Raw genomic sequence first — 22093 nt, 5'->3', positions numbered from 1 at the left:
GGTCCCAAAACTGTTGATAAATTATTTCTCAATAAAACCTCATAACCAGTTACATAAGCACACCCTCTTTACTGACCTCTTTACCAATAAACCCCAAGACATACTTTGCCAAAATCCATAATAATCCATAAAATCTTTATTTACACCAGCCCCATGTGAAAATGACATCAGTCTGTATTTATAGAGCACATCTCATGAATGTAGCAGCACCGTTTAGTTTCATAACACAGAATATAAGCAAAGAGTATATAGGGATACAGACAAACATGGGAAATAAGAAACGTGCTCTTCAATAGTTATTGTCATTATTATTACTAGTAATATTATTTTTGTGTCCACTACAACCCATACAATCATCTAGTGTAGTCAAACAGGAATGTGTGCATGGCGAATCAAATCCAAAACAATCCATGAACCAACGACCACATCTTGATTGCACTTCATATTATTGACCACTAGATGTCCTACTCGAGCACTGTGTGTCATTGAGGCCTCAAGTAATGAACCATGTTTTGAATGAAGTGTCGAAGCTTCAACAAAGCCTCGATCAGCCATCACTAGAGGCTAACGTTGTTAGCAGCAGCGTAGCTAAACAGCAGATCCGGTAAATGAGGGCGGGACAGAGAATCCTTGGCTCTCAGCCAGTCTGACCAATCTGGCTCTCAGTCAGTCTGACCAATCACTGCTCTCCGGCTCTCAGTCAGTCTGACCAATCACTGCTCTCCGGCTCTCAGTCAGTCTGACCAATCACTGCTCTCCGGCTCCGCCCTTGTTGTCATCACTGTCTCCAAAAATCCAAGATGTCAACCAGGAAGAGGCTTCATTTTCTCAGTGCAGAAACCAAGGGGTGACGTCCCGGGTGCTACGTCCGTCTTTATATACAGTCTATGGTCAGTATCAGTGACTTTCTGAAGCCTTGTCTCACATCAAAAACCATTCCTGCCTCCTTTTGTCCATTCAACTGCATTAAAATCTGAATAGATGTTTCACATGCGGCCTCAGTTCAGTTCAGATGACTGAAAAGAAAACAAAAAAACACTGGATGCATTTGGGTGGCTAACAAATGGTGAAACATTGTTTTCAATCTTTATTTAAACTTGGAATACATTGAAGTCTGGAGGCCTCATCTACAGTGCAGTCAAGTAAGAAAGCTAAAGGTGTACACACACAAGTAAAAAACTTGGATAACAATGACAATAAAAATATTAAAAAGCAAATTTAGTAAAATAATTAAAAGCAATAATTAAAGCATTTAAGAACTGAAAATAAATGAATCGACAGAAATAAAAACGTTACATTCAAAAACTGATTTGCCTGAAAGATAAAACTGAATCAAACTTCAGCAATGAGGCCTTATACCTTACAGAGAGGGATGACCACCAACATTATCATACAGTGAAGAGGAGTATAATTCACACTAGTATTAAATGCATCATGATAAACCATGTCAAAGGTCTTTTTACCTTATGGTAAATGATGAGAAGATCAGTCATGTCTGTACAATAAATGAAAACTCATAAGTACCTGAAGAAAATTGGTTAAAAAAATGATACACATTTGTCTTTTTACCAATAATTTTTGGTTTCCTGATAAAAAGACAAATGTAAAAACATCACATAGTCTAGCTTGTAACCAAATATACATCCCATGCCCCATATTTTGCAGGAAAATAGGAAAACTACATCTCATTGGAGATCTGACACCACCTCATGTAAATATGTTTGGGTTTTTTTGCACTATTCTCATGATAGTTCCACAGCTTCTTTTTTCTTCCAGAAAGCATCAAAAGAAAAATAATACAGCAGTGGATCCAGGCAACAGTTCGCAGCAGCAAGACATATCATTGGCAAACGGTCATGAACTGTAACCAAACTAATTGACAGAGGTAAGAAACATATGGTGAATATGACCAAATTCAGCACAAAAATCAGCATTACATTCAACTTGTTCTTGACCTTTGCAGAGTCACTGAGATGACTGCGTAGAGTCCACAACACCATAGCAGTGCACACAACGTTGACTGCCAGCAGGATGGACACCACCACAGGATCAAGATAATCAGCTGGTGATATTTCAGGATCAGTATCATTTGCATCATGTGGTACAAAACAGGTGTGGTTGTGTGGTGGTTGTCCTGAAAGCCTCACCATCACTGAGATAATAGCCACCAACAAAATCAGCCAAATGAGTCCAGCACCTTTCCAGGCGTTGGTTGAGGTTCGAAGATGCCGTGACCTCAGAGGATAAACTACAGCCAGCAGCCGGTCCACGCTGATGAAGGTGATGAAGATAGAACTGGAGTGGATGTTGGTGTGAAAGAGTCCTGTTACACTGAGGCACGCTGCGTTGCTTAGAGGCCAGTTACCTGTTGCATAGAAATAGACCCTCATGGGCAAGGAGATGACGAGCAGCAGGTCTGAGATTGCCAGGTTGACCATGAAGACAGCGCTGGGTGACTTGAGGCTGTGGTGGTGAAGCAGAATCCACAGAGACACAGCGTTGAGAGGCAGACCAAGGGCCAAGATGCAGCCAAAGAGCACAGCATAGACCGGCTGTGGCTCCACCGCCTCCTCAGTGGTGTTGTTCATGTCGGCTTTTTGAGAAAAAGCAATGTTCCTGAGTCCTTGAGTGAATATTACACCTTTGCACACCACTCAGTAGTTCTTCCTTCTGCTCTCTGTGTGAAGTGATCAGTTCAACTGGGAGGGTCGGTGTTAAAAATGGAACAGGAAGCTCGTATGTCTCAATTCAAGAGGTGTGGTCACTGATGTAAATGAATCAACAGTTTACATGTTTTATGTGGTTTTGAAATGCAATATCTTGTTAATAAACACATTTCTGGGATAAATAACACAGGTAGGAACACAGATAGTCAATAACTGACTATCTAAATGAGTCATTTAGTTTTACTGTAACATATCCAGTATTCAATGCACTGTAAGTGAGTGACCATTATGCAAATTTATTGTAACATTTTATGAAAATATCTTCTGATATTAGTCAATCTTACACAGATCATAGCTGCAAAAGGTTTTTGGTCATTTGCATGTAAATTGTCATTATTAACTGCTTCAAGTTGCTTTTACTGTAAATAGACTATCAGCCAAAGGTGTTGTTTGTGCTGCTTCTTCCATTACTGCTAAAAAAATAATTATATCTGGTGTTGCTTTGACACATATGCATATTTTCAAGATATTCCACTATTTCACAGCTCAGACAACCTAAAAATTCTACATAGAGCACATCATCATATTGGCACAATACAGGTTACACTGACATGCACTTAAAGCTTACATTCATTCAAAAGGTACAGTTATATTTAGCACAGCTGGATGTGCAATTGTTTGCTAACATATTTCAATTTGGCTCTGTTCAGTTTCATTTATACTGCATCAGTCCACAACAAAAGTCATCTCAAGGCACTTTACCTAGTAAGGAGAGGATCTTACAACATTTGACTACTGAGACAAACCCAACAAATCCAAAGATCTCCTTAGTACCAGCTTTTTAGCAGCAATAATAATAAATCCTTTATTCTTGTACCTTGTTCCTGCTGTTAAATAGAATCACTACATTTGTTTCCTTGGCCATTTAACCTGGCCCGATGAAACACATTAAAAGATGATCAAAATACAAATATCTGTGGTGTTACAAGGGAAATTTTCGGGTCATTTCTCTGAGAGAAAGTTAAAGGTCAAATTTAAATGTGATCTTTCAACTGATGTGGAAACAAACTGATCCAGCCCCACCACTAGTATGTTGACAGGATGAGTGAGAATGCGGAAACACATAACTGCCTCCTCCTCCTTCTCTGTAGCTGTGGTTTTCACCACTTCTCAAGTGGAAACTTCATAATGACGTTCAATGTAATACTGATAATAATCAGGATGCATGTTCTAAGTACATCCAACAATGTTTTTTACCTGTTCCACTGAATGTTTGTCTTAAAAAATAATCCAAGTGGATAAAAAATATTTTCCTTGAATACATGCAGCAAATCCTGTGAGCCTGTTCAGTGGAGCAGTTGTGGTGAGGAGCTAGGTCAGATCAGAGGAGCCAAACATTCATGCTGTACATGTTCTACATTTACATGATAATCTATTCCATGTGAAAAGACCGGCAGAAATGCAAGGGTCAGTATATAATTGCAGGACTTTTTGTATCATAGTTGACATTTTTGCTGTTCTCAGGTCTAAAATCAACCTGGCTGCCTATAACCAAACACCAGATGGCATTTTTAGAGAAAGATTCTTCTAAATATTATATATAGAGTTGAGTAAGACTGGAAGTGAAAGTTGTTTATAAATATATTGTAGTAAACCTGTTGACATGCGATAAATCCACACTTGACTCACACACTACTTTATATTAAATAACTCAGAAAGCCTTGGAGTCTTGCCAATCTTTTCTTCAGGAGGAAGTGACATCATATGGAGCAGGTCATGTGATCTGGAATTAACACACTTCCTTGAGAGGCGTTTTTGTAATGGGTTGTTACAATTAGTTATTTTCCATATAAAATTTGATATTTTGCCCAAAAAGAAATATCTGTCATGATTATCTCAACTTAACAAAAAGAACACAATCAAAACAATGTTTGAAAAAGCTCATTTTATTATTGTTTAGCAAATTAGAAGGTGGTTGTTATTAAATTCTATTTAGTTGACATTTTAGTGCTATCCAGTCAATTTTTATTAATAAGTGATTGTTTCCATAATAAATAATTATGGAATTTGTAAAGACACGATCAGAATGAACATAAAACATCATTTTTTTTCATTTGTATGCAAGATATATCCCATAGACTTCAAAAGTCCCTCAATTATATATTGACCTGCAAAACATTGAAGTAGAAATTTAACTTTTCTTCTGTGTCCATCTGTGTGTTATACTACAACATATAATGTTTGCCAGACTGCCAGCTTAGCTCTTCTCTGTCTCCGCCCTCTTTCGGTCACACACACTTTTTGATTTCCTCATTCATTCAGTCATCAGGCGAGTTTTGGCGAAGTCTAGTTCTGCCGTGTGTCAAAATGGCATGTCCTTTTATGAACGATCCAGTGGATGAAGGAGCAGCATTACTGCACAGAGAATTAAATATTCGTCGCATAGATGTTCTTGCATTTCCGGACAATTATCTTTTTGAGCGGTACCGTTTCACGTCACAGTCCATAATCTACATCCACAACCTAATCCGTCCTTACATTTGCAACATTACCAACCGCAGTCATGCTCTCACATCCCAGCAGATATTGTGTGTTGCACTGCGGTTCTTTGCAAATAGAATTTTTTATATAATGTAGGCGATGCAGAGCACTTCAGTAAGACAACTGTATGCAGGATGGTCAGAAATGTGTGTCTGGCCCTGAAACGGCTTTTACCCATCTTTGTGGTTTTCCCTGGACATAAACCTGTCAGAGCCATCAAGGAGGAGTTCCACAGGATTGCAGGTGAATGATGTAGAGATCTGTTAAATTAATGTTAAATCATATTCTGTTAATGACATCGTGCTGCAACCTCAGACTGGGATTAGTAATTTTAATTTCTTTTAGGATTTCTCAGTGTGATTGACTGCATAGATGGCACACACACCCCCATCACAGCTCCCTCACATAATGAAGCTGATTATGTGAATAGGAGGTCCATTCTGTGATATTGCCGTGACAATGTGCTTAATAACTCTTGTGACATTTGTGAGAAGGGGAAGGAGATGATTTTGAACTACAATCCCAACTCTACCGAGGTGCAGTAAACAGTGTGTTTGAACCAAGATCATGGGTAATTTTATCCCTTTCTTCATGTATGTGTCGGAGTTCTTGAATGCACACAGATGAGATATTATAAGCGTTGATGTATTTGTTGAGAATTGTGATGAGAGAGTACGACAATTTAGAGTACCAATGAAATAGGGTCTTTTTGGTCTGTAGAATCCCTTCATGATTCTGACCTCAGAAGATACCAATCCGGAAGGATTTGGGCTATCTTCTTCAATAGAAGTTGTTGGGACTTTATCATAACCTTATGGGGACCGAGTAGCACGGGCTTCAACCGTGGAGCTGTAATCTGAATTCATCATGAATTTCTAGTAGCATAAATACTGAAATACTGTGATGAGTTGCCAAGACTATCACAGGAGCATTTCCCCACTGAAGGGGGCAGAATTTCCTAAATGCTGACTCTTTATAGTTCATCCGCTTAACAAACAGTCATCAGTGACAGAAACAGCTGTCTATCGATGTTCACCCACCAATGCTATCACCATTCCTGCTTCCCAAATGGGTCTTCGTGTAACCCTGCAACGGGTGACAGGCGGGTGCTATGCAACCCGCGATTTGGTCCGGGACTGCTATTCGCAGCTAGCACTCATATCTGAGGGCCGTTCCTCTATCCGCCACCTGAGGACCCAGTGGATGGGAGTTGTCATCTCCTCACCACAAGGGAGAACATGTAAACTCCATGCAGAAAGATCCCAGGCCCAAGCCGGGATGCGAAGTGGGGATCTTCTAGCTGCAAGATCAGAGTGCTAACCACCAAGCCACTGTGCAGCCGGTATGAAATACAGTTGGCACATTTGTACATATTATAATATCTAAATAAATACCCAAATCAAATGTCAAATGCTAACTTTCATCCTTCATTTAACTCATTGTAATTGTTATTTTATATTATCATGTAGCAGCTAAAGAGCCACCTCTAAGACAATACTTGAAATCAAATGAAGTTCTGGAACAGTTCTTCTAATGGCTTCTACACACTGATGCAGCTTGAGAGTAGGAAACAGTGAAAACTGCTCTTGTAACTCAACCATCGCACAAAAGCCATTACAAAGCAGAGAGGTCTAATTACATCACCGGGCTGACGCTATACTTTGCTGAGCAGCTTGTATATGGCAAACACACACACACACACACACACACACACACACATACACACATTTGTTCATTTTCTTGATGTGCTACATGTAGAGCATAGCAATGATGCTCAGCTCATATCACAGCCAGTTTACAGGCGTTGTTTCCTCTGTGTGGCCCCTCCTGTAGACTATATAGGGATCAGAGTGATGAGATGCTCCGGAGTCTTACAGTGTTACACACTAGATATACATTAAGTTTAGTCTGAATTACCCTGAGTTGATGGTTAAGATGCTTTTCTCACCAGTCTGCTATCTCATCCCTCTGCTGCTCTTCAGCTGTGTTGATTCTGGTGAGTTGATGAATGTTCCACTAAATGTGTTAATGGATTTTATGGCTACATAAATTTTTGGTTTTGCCCTTAAAAAAAATTTAAAAAAGAATAATTAGAATTTTTTATTTTAAAGTGTGTAAATCACACTTGTATTTTAAATATAGCAGATGGTTAACTTTTCATTTCTGCATTCATCAATACTTTGGGAACAGACAGAAGCTTGTGGTTCCAGATTGGATCAGATCAGATTGTAGAGGTACTGTCTGAGGCTCTCCTCTGAGCATGCCCAGTAAACTGTATTTACTGCTCCTACTTTGCCAGTGAACTTGGCTCTGAAAGCTTCTTGGTCTGAGTTGTGTCGGGGTACTTGTTTGCAGGTTTAGTTATGATTGTTGTCCAGTTAGAAGAGAAAACAAATAAATGCTGGTGTTTGCAGTGGGTCTGTTGGGAAACTATTGTCAGATTGTTCCTGAAATAGATCATGTATCATATTTGTAGGAAGAGTTTTGTTAGCAGTGACATGAACATCAAAGTAGGCTTGGTGCAAAATAGGAAAATGTATTCTAGACAGAGCTGTGTAAGAATGGACGTCATGGTGCACTTCAAAACCTGAGCCTTGGTTTGCACAAATACACACTGGGCTCATACAAACTCTGTTCACAGTTGTCTTGCTCTTTTTTTTCTGCTTTTTGTTTCTTTTTTCCCGGCAGGTCGGATTCTGAGGACGATCAAACAGCGTGTGCGTGAACTCCAGCTGCAGAAGAACAAGCAGCTTCTCCTGACGCTCATGGCCAGCAGCCAGCAGCCTCTGCAACATGTGACGGAGGCCTGGATCCACCAACCTCTGGATCACTTCAGCCGACAGGATGTTAACACCTTCGCTCAGGTAGAGAAGATCAAACAAAGATCAGATCAAATGCAGTCGTGTGAAAAATATGGAAAAAAGGAAGAAAAAGATTTTGACATATTTGAACAAGGAAGCATTTGATTCTCTTTGATACAGTGCTTACAACTGAAATGGTACACTTCAGCAATACCTCAAGTAATGTAATTTTTTAACCATTTATTTAAACTAAAATATCAATAGAAGCAATATAATGTGGTGGATAATGTAATTACACAGTTGACATCAGAAGTTAGATTACCCCCATTAACAGAAATTCCCTCTTGAAGGTATTTTGCTGGATTTGCATCAGTTTGGCACCAGTTTGGGGAAATTTCTAGCTCCCGGTCATACAAAATTCCTTCAGTTGCGAGATGTTTGAGGTTTTTCTTACATATACTGCCTATTTCAAATCCCCCTGATACCATTTTAGTGAGTTTCAAATCTGGGCCACTGCATCTCTTCACACTACACTCGACTATGAAAGTTTAATGTGATGATCAAAGAAATCTTATATCTCTTACATCTGATACCCCGCAAGAGGGCCTTATTTTATTTAAAGCATCAAATAAGACGCCATCATAGTACTTCTGAGGATTGTTTTGACTGCAGTAAAGCTGATAAAGGAGCTGCCTTGTCAGCTTCAGTCACAAAAAAAGGCTCCAATAAAACAAATCTCCTGTCCCACTCAACTCTGTTGCTTTCATTTCATTCCATTTGGTCCTACAGACAAAAGCAAGTGGGCACTTGATTCAGAGAAATCAGGGCTGGATCAACCTTTTCACCACTCCAAATCCACCAGAGAGTGACAAGACAACATTTCCTGACAACATGAATGAAATGTTCAGCTTCATTTAGCTTTCCCAACCATTCGAGGCTGCCAATGTGCAAATTTGTGCACTGCATCATTTAGTAAAGGATTATTTACACCAAGGCCATGATTGTGCAGTGCTGCTGCTTTGGGCGAACATGAACAGAACTTTTTCTTTTTTATTCAAATCGCTCTTTCTTTTTGTCTTCCAGAGGTTCTTTGTGAACGAAGCTTACTGGCAACGTCCTGATGGTCCAGTGTTTCTCTTCATTGGAGGAGAAGGGCCCATCTTTGAGTTTGATGTTCTGGCAGGTACTGAAAAATGCAACACGTCTTCACCTGTCCGAACCTACACTTTTGAAGGTCAGACTGGCTGATAAAACTTTCTAACACATCCTCAGAAACTATGAAACGAAAGTGCAAACACCATTAATGAAGCATCATATTTGTGGTAAGGTGATACTTGTTTGGAAGCTTTTCATGTCCTTCTGGTCTAAATTGAGTTCTGTCAGTACTCACCATGTCACGCAAATACGTAGGAACAAGAGGAAAAGAAAAGACATAAAAGCTGAGAAACTAGTGGGAAAGCTACTTTATTCTCCAGTAATGGTCTGTGTACATATATGAATTTAAAAAATACTGTGGTGTTTTTTTGTTTTTCTTTTTTTAGTATGTATGTTACTCAGTGGTCCATATCTGATTTTTACTCAAAATTGGAGGTTTGAAAAGATCAGAAATAACTAAATACCATTTAATCAACTTAATTAGAACTTAAAAACAACATATATGAATTAATGAAAGTCAAGATTATTTACTATTTTTACAGTTCTAGAATTTCATTTAGCAGATGCTTTTATCCAAAGCGACGTACATCTGAGCAAATACAGCACAAGTGAGGATCTAGTCAGGAAAAAACAACCTGGATAAGTGTTGCTCTGCTGTGTATGGGAGGGTTTACAAAACATGAAAATATAAATAAATAATAAAATAAATATGGTCGCTACTTTGTGGATTCGCGTCTGGAACGTAACCCCGGTGGTAGATGAGGGACCACTGTATTTTTGTTGTTATCATTATATTTATCCAAACAAATGTACCTTTAGTTGTACCAGGCATTAAAATGAACAAGGAATTGAAGAAAACAAGGGTGGTCTAATAATTTTTTCCATGACTGTAAATAAAGAGGTAATTACGATGTAATTTACAGTGGTTTTTTTGTTCCTCCTGAGCATAAATTTGCTCCATTATTTGTTTCAGTAATTATTTCCTGCTCTTGCTCCTACTTTTACCGACTCCCCTTTAATTTGCCTGCACCTCATGTCCTTTTTTTGCTGGGAATAATGCTTCACACATCTTCATCATCAGCATCATTTTTAGGCTGCAATCCAAAGTTAAAATCAGAGGAAATCTAGTAAAGAAACTGTAATGATAACAAATGAAATGAAATTAACACTACATTTTCCACTGTTCTGCTTACAGAACATTACCTTTACATACCTGTTGGGGTTTGACGGTGTTGATGGTCATCACCTCATCACACATTTTACCTTCTCTATTCACTTTTAACCCTCTCACACGCTGCAGTTGCATTTTGTGCTAAATTAAGCCTTCCAGTCTGAATCTTATCTGCTCTGAACATATTTTCCAAGGTCACCATGTTGACATGGCTGAAGAGCGCGGGGCTCTGCTAGTGGCTCTGGAGCACCGTTTCTATGGCGACAGCATCAACCCTGATGGCCTCAAAACAGAGAACCTGGCAGACCTGAGCAGCCAGCAGGCGTTAGTGTTAGCTCTATTCTAGCATGTGTGTGTGTGTGTGTGTGTGTGTGTGTGTGTGTGTGTGTGTGTGTTCACACCACTTTTCTCCCCTCTTCCTCTGTCTTATTGCATATGTATGTGCATCTGTCTCTTTCAGTTTCTTATACTGATTCAGATCACTTTCTTCTCTTCATATAAGTGTGATTATTAATGTTTTAGTATTTAGTTTGCCTCCAGTAATCTAGTTCACTGTATGTAGCAACAAATCCTAATCATATAAGGCAAACAGTGATCAAACATTTGCATCATAAGATTTGTTTTTAGCATTTTGTGTATTATGGGCACCTCCCAGCCAATCACAGTCAGCACAAATCATAGTCATGAATATAGGCATTTCAAGCTCCTTTAAAAACTAAATCAAATAAAAATATAAAGCATTTTAAAAACATTTTCCAGGTCAGTCAATGAAAAAAGGGACATCCTCAGGACAGATGTCAGCTTTTTAAACTATTTCTTTCTTTCACCTCCCTCATTAATTTTCTTTGAGTGTATTGACGAGTTAGAGGAAGCTAGTGTGCTTTTGAAGGTCTTTTTCGTTTGTGCTCTGCTTGTCAAACTTATGTCTATGCATCTAAATGTCCCATGTGCCAAAGGTCCATATTTTCTGTATTTTGTTCTCTTTGGTTCAGGCTCACTGACTTGGCTGTATTCCACCAGCACATCAGCCAAAGCTTCAATCTGAGTCACAGGAACACCTGGATCAGCTTTGGAGGCTCGTACTCTGGAGCTCTGTCCGCCTGGTTCAGAGGAAAGGTCAGATATGACTCTCTGAAAACATTTAAAGCTACATAAAGCCTCGTCGCTTGAAGACATTGCACCTTGGAATCTTTTACTTTGAATAATAAATCTGTAAATAACAGTGATAGATTTTTTTTTTAAATTCACTTACTTCCATCCTTAAACAACATTAATTCCTTCCAGACACTGTGGGCATGAGAACATGTTTAAAAAGATTATTTTCTTTTCTCTGCATCATTTTACAAAAACGTATCAAATCAGAATCTTTCTTTTGAAGTTCACAGATAGGAATCAGCTGGTTTAGAAGAGCTGCAGTGTGAGTCATCTATTTCTGCAAAATTGTGGAGGGGCTATATTTTATAAAGGTCACTCTTTTGCTCACATCCTTAAAGAGATAAGAAAGGACATTCTGAATCTCCTTTGAAATAGTACAGGGATTCATCACCTGCTGTCGAAGGTTGCGCTTAGGAACTACTAAGCTCACCAACAAAAAAAGATGTTTGTCTCAACATATGAGACCAACAGTCCTTTCAGTGCCCCTATTAGTTTTCCTATTGTAGATAATCTTATGAAAGGCCAAATATGTATTAATCCATCTCTCAGTATTTCATGCCTTCTCTATTTTGTCTGCGGCTTTCTGCCCATTCATTCTATACAGAGAATAGAAATTTGCAATTGGGTATTGTAGAGTCTTATGAAAGCCCATTGAAACCAATGTGATGGAAAAATGTCCCGTGAGTCATTATAATGTCACTATAATGAGAAACTTTCCTGAAATAAAGATTTAGTAGCTTAAAATAATGAGAAACATTCTCAAAATTTGCAAATGTGTATGTTTCCTCATACATGCCAAAGCAACAGAAGTGGGTGAGACAAAGCTAAGCAGACCCGAATGGAAACCACCTTTAAAGACAAACTCAGATGTGGAATCACAAATCATGGAGTTTCAGTGGTTTGGATAGAATCACAAAATCTCAAACTCCAGACTTGAGAGAGAAAGCTGCAGAAGGACCAAATTTGGCAGAGATGAAATCAGACAGATGAAGCTGAAGTGCCATCCTTCACTGACCAAGAGCTGCAAACATCTGGCAAACAGCACGGCTGCAGATGGATGCACCAGAAGTGTTGGATGGCCAAGATAATTACTGACAGACGTGTCAAATGATGTGACTGATCAAATCGTCATGTTCTGAGATATTAATTCATTTCGAGAAAGTCTCTGATTATATTGATTTATGGGACCTTTTTTGCCATCACACTGACAGGAATGGGCTTCCATAGTTTACCAGTGTTACTCAAACGGAAGTAAAATGTGCATTTGTTGGCCTTCAGGTCACTATCATAGCATTTATGGCAACAGTAGACACTTGTAAGTCTTAATTGTTAAATAAGTTACAGTGAGTGATGTGTTTTTGGACCCGTGAAGCTTTAGATCCAAAAATATGTTCATTAGATTAATTTATTGTTAGTCTTAATCTTCTCATGCCTTAATCTTTACCTTTGAAAATGGTCCTATAATCTTTGATCTCCCATCTTTTATTGGTTGCTAAACGCACTAGATGCATTCTCTTTTCTGCACACTCCACAGGTGAGGAAGTAGATCACACATTATCATACAACTGTCTACATATTAACACATTTTTATCTCTTGTCACTCCTCTGTCTCCATTCTCTTTGACTCCTCAGTTTCCTAATCTGGTGTATGGAGCTGTGGCCTCCTCTGCTCCGGTCAAGGCGAAGCTGGACTTTTCTGCCTACAACAATGTAAACTAGTTATAGTTTTGACATCCTAAAAAAAGAAACCAAAACTAAGCAACTAAAGCAAACTATAAGAATTACAAAATCGTTTCTTTGTATTTCCACCCTCGAACATTCTTGTCTAAATGCTGTTTCAAAGATTTCTCAACATCACAAAGCAGGTAATTATAGTGAACAATAATAAAGATGTTATTTTCATTTTCATTTATTTTGTTGCCCAAAAACAATACAGTTTTAAGAAGTTTATTCTAAAAAACTCTTGTCAGGTTGTCTAATCCCATCATATTTGAAGAAATACGACCAAGAGCTTTATCTCCGTATCCTCACTTTGCCTTCATCTCTGCACACAGAACAGCAACTTGACACAGATCATTCTACTGATTATAGTTTCCTATCACCCACACATTTGCCATTTCCTGTGTTTCAGATTGTTGGCTTGGGCCTGACGAATGAGGCAATTGGAGGTTCAGAGAAGGTGTGAAGGCTGCCACCTGTCTGTGCATCGTGTGACAGTAATTAAATCTTGTCTGTTGCTTTTTCTGTTGAATTCACCCTCATCCTTTTCCTGCAGTGTCTGGCTAAAGTGCGGGAAGCGTTTGCAGCAGTGGAAGCAGCCCTGGTGGGTGGAAACGTCAGCCAGGTGGCCAAAGACTTTGGCTGCTGTCAGATCCCCAAAGATCACTATGACCAGGTGAAGGCTTTGTTTTTTTCGTGGAGTGCTTTTGGGAATACTTTGCGGCTGCTAGGCTTTAAAAAAGGCAGGCAATGCACCGGCTGTAACACCTTTTTCTTTGTGAGGATTAAAAATATATTCTTGAACACCACATGCTCATGTAGTGAACCCTCCATACTTGACCATTCAACATGGGACCACTAAACAAGCCTTTGGATTGTTCTATTGAACAGTGACACTAATCTACATGTTTCGCAAAGCCAACTTATCATTTAAATCATAGGTTCAAACCCTTTTCACAGCCCAGGTCAAGTAGTCTAACCTTATCAACAACTGCATGTGTTCCAAAATTGCTTTTTTTTAGATTTTAAAATGAGATGTACAACATTAAAATGACTTCTGTTGTTGCAAATATTTTTTATTTAACTAAGCAGTCAGTGTTTGGTTTGGTCATGGTCACATTTGTAATGTACAAAGCAAAACTTCAGACATTTAAACTGCTCTTTGTCAAACTACTATTGCAATCAACTGTTCATTACTTTTAGGTGAATATTTAATTCATTTATTTTACTTTTGATTTTTCATGCAATACATTCGGTTACTATTTGCTGTTTATCTGTCAGCTAATTAGCTAACCATTCCATGTTTATTCATTACTTTTAGCTATTTCAACTGTTTATCTATTACATTTAGCTAACTACTTCAACCAGCCACGTAATTTAACTGTTTGTGCTATGATTATTTCCCTATTGGGCTGCTAACATTTGAACCATATATTCACTACTTTGAGCAATTTTAGCCTTTTGTTTATTGTTTATTCACTAATGCTAACAATTTTTAAAATTAGTTTAAAACCATTCCTTTTAGCAAACTGGTAATTCATCTATGACTTTTAGCTAGTTATTTCAACCAGCTATTTTAGCTATTTCAACCATTAAGCCTAGCCATGAGCTAAACATCTTAACTTCATATTCATTACTTTTAGTGATATATTTACCATTTATCTATTACCTTTTATGATATTTTAACCATATTCTTTACTTTTAGTCAATTATTTTACCCTGGTCATCTGCTTTTTCCAGTCATGTATCCATTAGCCTACTATTAGCTTCAGATCAGAACTGTGTATTTGTTACTCTCAGTTAGCTTAGCTTTAGTTTTATTCGAGTTATTTATCAACTTTTGTTAACATAACACCTCTCTCTGCTCTCTCGCTTACTAATTTTCATTCTCATTTGCGTGTGAAGTTTTAGCGTTACATACAGGCTATTTTTTAGTTAGATGATATTTTTCCTACCTGTTCTCCTTGTTGGCAATGAGTATCACTTGATCAAATTTTACCCTATTTTTTGTATTCTTCATTCACCTTTTGGTAGAATAAATATTCCACAGTGAAGCATAACTCTTTTATCATACGCCCTCACTTCAGGTTGAGCTGATGCAAAACTTAGCCGACATTGTGATGGGAACGGTGCAGTACAATGAAGAAGGGGTACTCATGTCTATTAATGAGCTCTGTGGTGTTATGACCAACGCCAGCGAGAAATATGAGGAGGAGATGGAAGCCTACAACCGCCTCATTAAACTTTCACAGGTATGGAAACCTGAAGGCCTCCATTGTCCCCTTTTAAGCACAGATATTACCACCAGATGTCACTGCTGAACCATTTTAATGAGTTCCTCACAAGAGAAGTGCTTGTGGGAGTTCAACCAAGAAGGTGTAATCATTAGGGGTTTCTTTTATTTGGAGGGTGTGCAGGTTCCAGGGTGGGTGTTTTTTTTAATGTCCTTGTGTGTTTTTTTTCTCTTTATGTGTGTTTGTGCACTCTGCAGATCTACCGTTCCAGCAGTGAAGAGTCGGGTCTGGACATCTCCCATGAGAAAACAGTGAAGGATCTGATGGACACATCTATCCACTCTGGCAGGAGAGCAGAGAGACAGTGGATTTACCAGACCTGCACTGAGTTTGGATTTTGTACAAAACACACACACACACACACACACACACACACACACACACACACACACACACACCCACACACACACACACACAACAAAATATATACAGTCAACCATCATTCTTTTCATGTCCTGAACTCTTTTCCATGTGTGTGTAGATGAAACTTGTGAAGATGCCTCTTGTCCGTTCTCTGGGATGGTGACCCTGCAGACTCAGACTAAGCTCTGCACCATGGTGTTTGGTGTTTCCCAGCATTCCCTGCCTGCACGCATCGCCTTCACTAACAACTACTATGGAGGAGACAACCCACACACACACAGGGTCCTTTATGTCAACGGTGCGTTTACAAGAGACAAAATCAACAAAATCACAGCAACTGAGTAAAGTAGAAAAGTAAAGCTTTACGGTGAGATGTAGCTGTAATCATTTTTTCTGGACAGTGAAAGGCTGTGAGGAAGCTACCCCTCATTCCCTCATTAGACATGAGAACAGTGGTGAGCGACTATATTGACATAAAGGTCTGTATAATCATTGCCACAGGTGGAGTTGACCCATGGAAGGAGCTGTCAGTGGTCCAGGACAGGACTGAGGAAGGAGAAGAAGCTCAGACAGTTTTCATTAAGGACACCGCTCACTGTGCCGACATGGCGAGCAGAAGGTTCACAGACCGCTGCTCACTCAGGAAAGCCAGACAGGTACAGCATGTACACCTTACTTCATAATACAGATGGGATTTCTGGCTCTTTGAAGGAAATAATCACTGGTAGCAGTTATAAGATACGATATGGATCAGAATAATTCAAACTTACACAACCCACTAATACATACTCTATTGGTGGGAATTATTCAGGAATATCAATTATAACTTCATTTGGCTTGTGTTTTCATTGTAAGCATTCCATAAGGTGGTGCCATATCCCCATGCTTTGACAGTGAGATCACTATTTAGAATTTTCCCTCACCAAAAAAACTTTATGCCACAATAAAAACTACGCAAGCTACAGCCTGCTACATTTCCTTTGACATTTCGTGTTTTTTTTGGGGGGGGGGGGGTGTAAATGTGGCTCTGCTCCAGTCAGTCAGACTCGGGCAGCGCTCACTTTCCTTCTCCTTTAAGTTAGCTGCATATAGCTGTTTATGTGAATGGAGCGTGCTGTGGACAAGTCAAAATCAGAGATGTCATTACTCAGACTCATGTGGCACACAGGTGAAGAAAACGTGGGCAATTTGCATATATGAACGCCTCGCAACTGCAAACCGGTTTTCATCGCTCTCTCAAAAGAGCCATTCAAACAACTGACTCGTTCGCGAACGTCAAATCATAACAAACATGTAAATCAAATCAACAAAAATCCCCAGCACAACGTCCTCTCACCAGAACTTCTGTGGAGCTCACGGCCACTTTTGGCTTCAACATCTCTTGTGACAAGCCTCCAAAATTTCCATAACAACTGACTAAAATCTGTTTGCTGATGAAGATTTTCAGTGAGACATTTTTTAAACTACAATGTCTAAGGTCACTAGTGATCCTTGGAGCATAAATCAGATACCAGTCAGTGTTGTTGTGTCATAGAAAGATTTGTTCACCTCTTTCTATATTTGACTTAAAACAACACTCACAAGCTGATTCCATGGTGTGCTTTGACAGAGTTATTGGTTTGCTGCCATTCCTACTGTCCACACTGACTGTAAAGAGATTCCTTCCTCATTTCCATTTACGAGAGAATATCCACAGGCACCATTCAGCACAAAAATGCATTTGAAAAAAACAAAACAAATCTGATGTGACTTTAACTTTCATATCTTCTCGTTAGTTTCCCTCATCGGTAGCTCAACAAGGAAACACTGTCCATGGAAACAGAAAGAGGCAAATTCACTGTTAAATTAAACTTAATTTGACTTTGAGGCTGTGTTCAGACCAACTTCAGCCCTCTTGCATCCCTTTCATTAATCAGGGTAGTGGAGGACTCCAGCAGGGTGAACTTTCTTTTGCGTGAACATAAGATCATCCAACAAGGTGGTACACTAGCTTGTCAAATTCATGCAAGCACACATTGCTGGTGGATTATGAGAACAACATTTTTTATTTCTACTTTTTACATTATTATGGCTCCAATGAAAAATAAGGCAATTTTTGCTATAAAACCCTTCAGAATTGTAAAACCTTTGTTTTATATTTTGGCATCTGATGAGCCTTCAAACTGCATCAGCATCAGTTGAATGTTGGCACACGTTCTTACACAGAACAAAGACTATGGAGTCTGTCCAGCATTTTATATAGTATGATCATGTTATCCGTAATATACAGCTTGGTGATGAATTACAGGAAAAACATGAATAAATGAGTTGAAAAATGCAACAAATGCAGACAAGAAAAGCACTCAGAGTGCACAAATCCTCATTACAAAGAAGACTGCACATTGGGTCTACAGAGATATGGGGAAAAGTGATATGGTCAGATAAGGAATCCTTCACCATTTGAGAAGTGGCGAGTTAATGTGGGACAAACACCCATAAACCTGCATTCTGTCTAATAGCCAGCAGGGGGCGACTCCTCTGTTGATAAAAGAAGTCTATAGAGGTATATAAAAAAAACATTCCGTTTCTCAGTTGATTTGTTTCCTAAGTAAACATTTTTCTCATGAGTTTAGGGTCTCAGTAACTGGATTCAAGACAGCATCATATTCATTTTTTATATTAAAGTCTCATTTTGAGTAAAATAGATTATAAAGCAGAGTATATTTTGGATTGTGGCAAATTGGAAATTGGTGACTGACAAGTTGCTATTCTGTGGGCATGTGTTTGGCCCTCACTGATCAAGTCCACCAAGAAAGAACATAGGGCATGTGCATGCTTTACCCCCACAATGAGGGGATCCATTAGCTCTGTTTTGCTATGAGGGGCATGTTGCTGGCATGATCTGGGTCCAGTGCTCCTCTTAGAGGGAAAGATTACTGCAGGTCAAAAAAACAGAGTTGTTCCAAGTGATCTATTTTATCCTGTGATGACACATTTGGATCATAATCAACATGGTTTCTTCCAGGATGACAATACCTCCATCTACAGGGCACGAAGGGTCATTGAATGGTTTGATGAAAATGATGTGAATCATGCTGTGGCCTTCACAGTCACCAGATCTCAACACAGTTGAACATCTTATGGGAGATGTGATAGACAGCACTCTCCACCATCATCATCAAAGCATCAAATGAGGCAATTTTATTTTGATTAATGATGATCATTTCTCCAGAGGAGTTCAGAGACTTGAAGAATCAACGCCAAGAAGCATTGATTCTGTTCTGATGGCAAGAAGCTTTACATTGTCATGTGGGTTTTTTTGTTTTTTTTGTAAGTTGCCACCCATCTATACACTACCGTTCAAAAGCTTGGGGTCATTTAGAAATGTCCTTGTTTTTGAAAGAAAAGCAGTTTTTTTCAAGGAAGACAGCAACAAATGAATCAGAAATCCAGTGTAGACATTGTTAATGTGGTAAATGACTATTCTAGCTGGAAACAGCTGATTTTTAGTGGAATATCTACATAGAGGTACAGAGGAACATTTCCAGCAACCATCACTCCTGTGTTCTAATGCTACATTGTGTTAGCTAATGGTGTTGAAAGGCTATTTGATGATTAGAAAACCCTTGTGCAGTTATGTTAGCACATGAATAAAAGTGTGAGTTTTCATGGAAAACATGAAATTGTCTGGATGACCCCAAACTTTTGAACAGTCATGTATATTATTATTTTTTTATTGGCAAGGGGTTTTGTTTCATTACTGCCTTAATGTTGCACAAAAATGTCAAAGGAATCACTTAGTGTAATATTATGAATCACATTTTAGTCATCCTACATCAAAATCAGCTTTTAAAGTCATGCCAGCAACAATACAAATACGACAATTTATGTAGTTTGGTTGATAAAGCATAAAGATAAAATGAAATATATATATTTGGTGATTTCTAACACATTATTTTCTCATCTTCCCACCTCTCAGGAGATTGAGAAACATGTGGCCCGCTGGCTGGAGACAGCTGCCGGGGAGAAGATGAAGAAAATAACAGTGTGATCACATCACATTATAACCTGATCAGCTCTTATCGTCGTCCCCTGGAACTGATAAGAAATAGTTAATAATCTGGCCTCCCTCTCCGTTCTGCTTCGTCCTCCATTTCCTCTCTCCGGTTCTCCGCCTCTTCACTCTCCATCTATAACAATCTCAGAGGGCTGCAGCTGATCTGTGTGTTTACGTGCTTTTAGTTTCAGCTTGATTTATTTAGATTTCTGTTGTAGATGTCCTTGCTGCCATTATTTTGGACTTAATCCTCAAATTTATTGCTGATTTGAATGGAGATTTCTAAGGAGGTTGTGACAGTTTCTGCTTACATATTTATAATAACAATACCTTGGTAGCTCTTTCCTACTCATTAATTTTTGTGTGGTGCTGATAAAATAAAACAGTATAGTTTGTTTTTATAGGATTCATCAGTTGTTATAACCTTGTGGAGTCACTAGGGTGTGATATTGCTACATAGGCGGGAAACATTTTTCTTAAATCACTGCATATCAAAGTTCAGAGAGACCGATCTGATGTTTTCAATGAAATACAGTAAACTTGCTAATCTGAAACATTTAGCTGGATTTTCTTCTGTCATTTTGATTTGTTCGAATGTTAAATGAACGTGTGTTGTCAGGGTGTGTCTGTGGGTCTGTTGTAGTTGTGTTGTTGTGTTTGTGGCAGAGAGAGAAATCACAGCGAGATCGGAGGGTGTTTGTGAGAGAAAGGTGAGGAAGCACCAGTTGTCCCAAGGCCATCTGTTTCTGTGTGTGTGTGTGTGTGTGTGTGTGTGTGTGTGTGTGTGTGTGTGTGTGTGTGTGTGTGTGTGTGTGTGTGTGTGTGTGTGTGTGTGTGTGTGTGTGTGTGTGTGTGTGTGTGTGTGTGTGAACCTCTCTGTAGGGGGGTCAAAAGTGGGAGGTCACGACCCTGCTGACCCCGTGGGAGTGGAGATCATCAATCAACTGGAGGCTGGACAGAACAGCAGGAGGGGACACACAGGCACACACAAACACACAACCACACACACACTCACACATACAGGGGTACTGTAACAAACACTAGATATAAAACACATTGAAAGGATGTTAAAATTAACCAGTCGCATAATTGTGAGTCAAATTCCCAGGCATTACACGTGTTTTATATTTCAGTTCACACTCGCACACTCATCTACATGCATAAGGACCTAAAGACCTCTCAAGACATTTGCTACTCGCCAAATAAGCTGTGTGTGTTTTCTTTGATACTATACATGTTTTCTTATTCATAGTAAACTCACAGATGCTATCACACACCTCAGCACAGAGAAAGAGGGGTGCAGAAGGAGAGTAAACCTGAAGCACTTTTTCACTGCAGTGCTTCTATTTTATCCTGTTTCTAACAACCTTCATCTCTTTACTGTAGTAAACAAGCACACAAACGCTCACAACCAGACACACACTTCCACAAACTCCAAGAGCCACTATCAGGATTATCAGCCAGCACTTGCAGAGCGACAGGGCATGCTTTTTCTCTCTCCGCCATTCCTCCTCCTCCTCCTCCTCCTGCTGCCTGTCCTGTTGATCAATGAGGAAGTTCTTGGGCCTCAACTATTAATCAGAGCCTATCGGCTATCTGTCTGCCGAGCCAACCAATCACGGCCCTCCGACAGCTGGGCCATGAAAAATGTGGCCTGGTGGATGAAGGGGAGGCTGGGGAGAAGGGGGAGGAAGGGTGGTGGTGGGGTCGTGCAGAAGAGGAGGGAGGTGAAGGAGCACTCGTATCTGATCCAAGTCAGGTCACGGCTGCACAACTGCACTTAATGCACTTACAGTTGATTCTTTACATGGTGACAGCTGACGGCACACACACAGATGACAGAGCAGAGGTTTCATGGCCGATGCACGTAGAATAATTAATTCCAATCAACACGTTTGCCTGTGATTTACATTTGCATGCATGTTGCAGCCTTGGAGGCACTTAGTGTGACGAAATCTGACAGAAACTACAGTGAACTCGGTGTTTTTCAGGGAGCCTCTGCAGCAGAGAGCTCCCCAGCGACGACTACAACGCTGCTGATCTGTTGTCCAATAACGAGGCCTGTCCCCGCACCTCAAAGCTTCATCAACACACCACCATCCCTCTTCTGCATAATCACCAAACTCACACTCATCCATTCACATCTTATTGCCATGATTAGATTACATCTAATGCTATTACATCGCTCCCAT

At 39.4% G+C, this 22093-nt stretch overlaps 2 protein-coding genes across 3 annotated transcripts; one reads left to right on the top strand and one right to left on the bottom strand.

The window, feature by feature from the left end:
- Nucleotides 1-160: 160 nt before the first annotated feature.
- LOC129349335 (lysophosphatidic acid receptor 6-like) lies at nt 161-2665 on the bottom strand. The gene has a single exon (XM_055012385.1). It carries the CDS (start codon nt 2586-2588, stop codon nt 1743-1745), a length of 846 nt encoding a protein of 281 aa, XP_054868360.1. The 5' UTR covers nt 2589-2665; the 3' UTR covers nt 161-1742.
- Nucleotides 2666-4995: 2330 nt separating this feature from the next.
- LOC111575910 (serine protease 16) lies at nt 4996-20461 on the top strand. 2 transcript variants are annotated; one of them, XM_055011916.1, is made up of 13 exons: nt 4996-5450; nt 7896-8071; nt 9092-9191; nt 10529-10658; nt 11327-11450; nt 13122-13199; nt 13621-13668; nt 13765-13884; nt 15296-15460; nt 15700-15841; nt 15984-16163; nt 16367-16521; nt 19824-20461. In XM_055011916.1, the coding sequence occupies exons 1-13, from the start codon at nt 5342-5344 to the stop codon at nt 19893-19895; spliced, it is 1599 nt and encodes a 532-aa protein (XP_054867891.1). In that variant the 5' UTR covers nt 4996-5341; the 3' UTR covers nt 19896-20461. The 2 variants fall into 2 exon arrangements, with proteins under 2 accessions (XP_054867891.1, XP_035809242.2); XM_035953349.2 differs by lacking the exon at nt 4996-5450 and adding an exon at nt 7044-7203.
- Nucleotides 20462-22093: the final 1632 nt, after the last annotated feature.

The sequence above is a fragment of the Amphiprion ocellaris genome, chromosome 7 (genome assembly GCF_022539595.1).
Source record: "Amphiprion ocellaris isolate individual 3 ecotype Okinawa chromosome 7, ASM2253959v1, whole genome shotgun sequence".
NCBI classification, from domain to species: Eukaryota; Metazoa; Chordata; class Actinopteri; family Pomacentridae; genus Amphiprion; species Amphiprion ocellaris.
The sequence above is the reverse complement of the archived record's forward strand: the minus strand, read 5'-3'. Positions and strand labels throughout refer to the sequence as shown.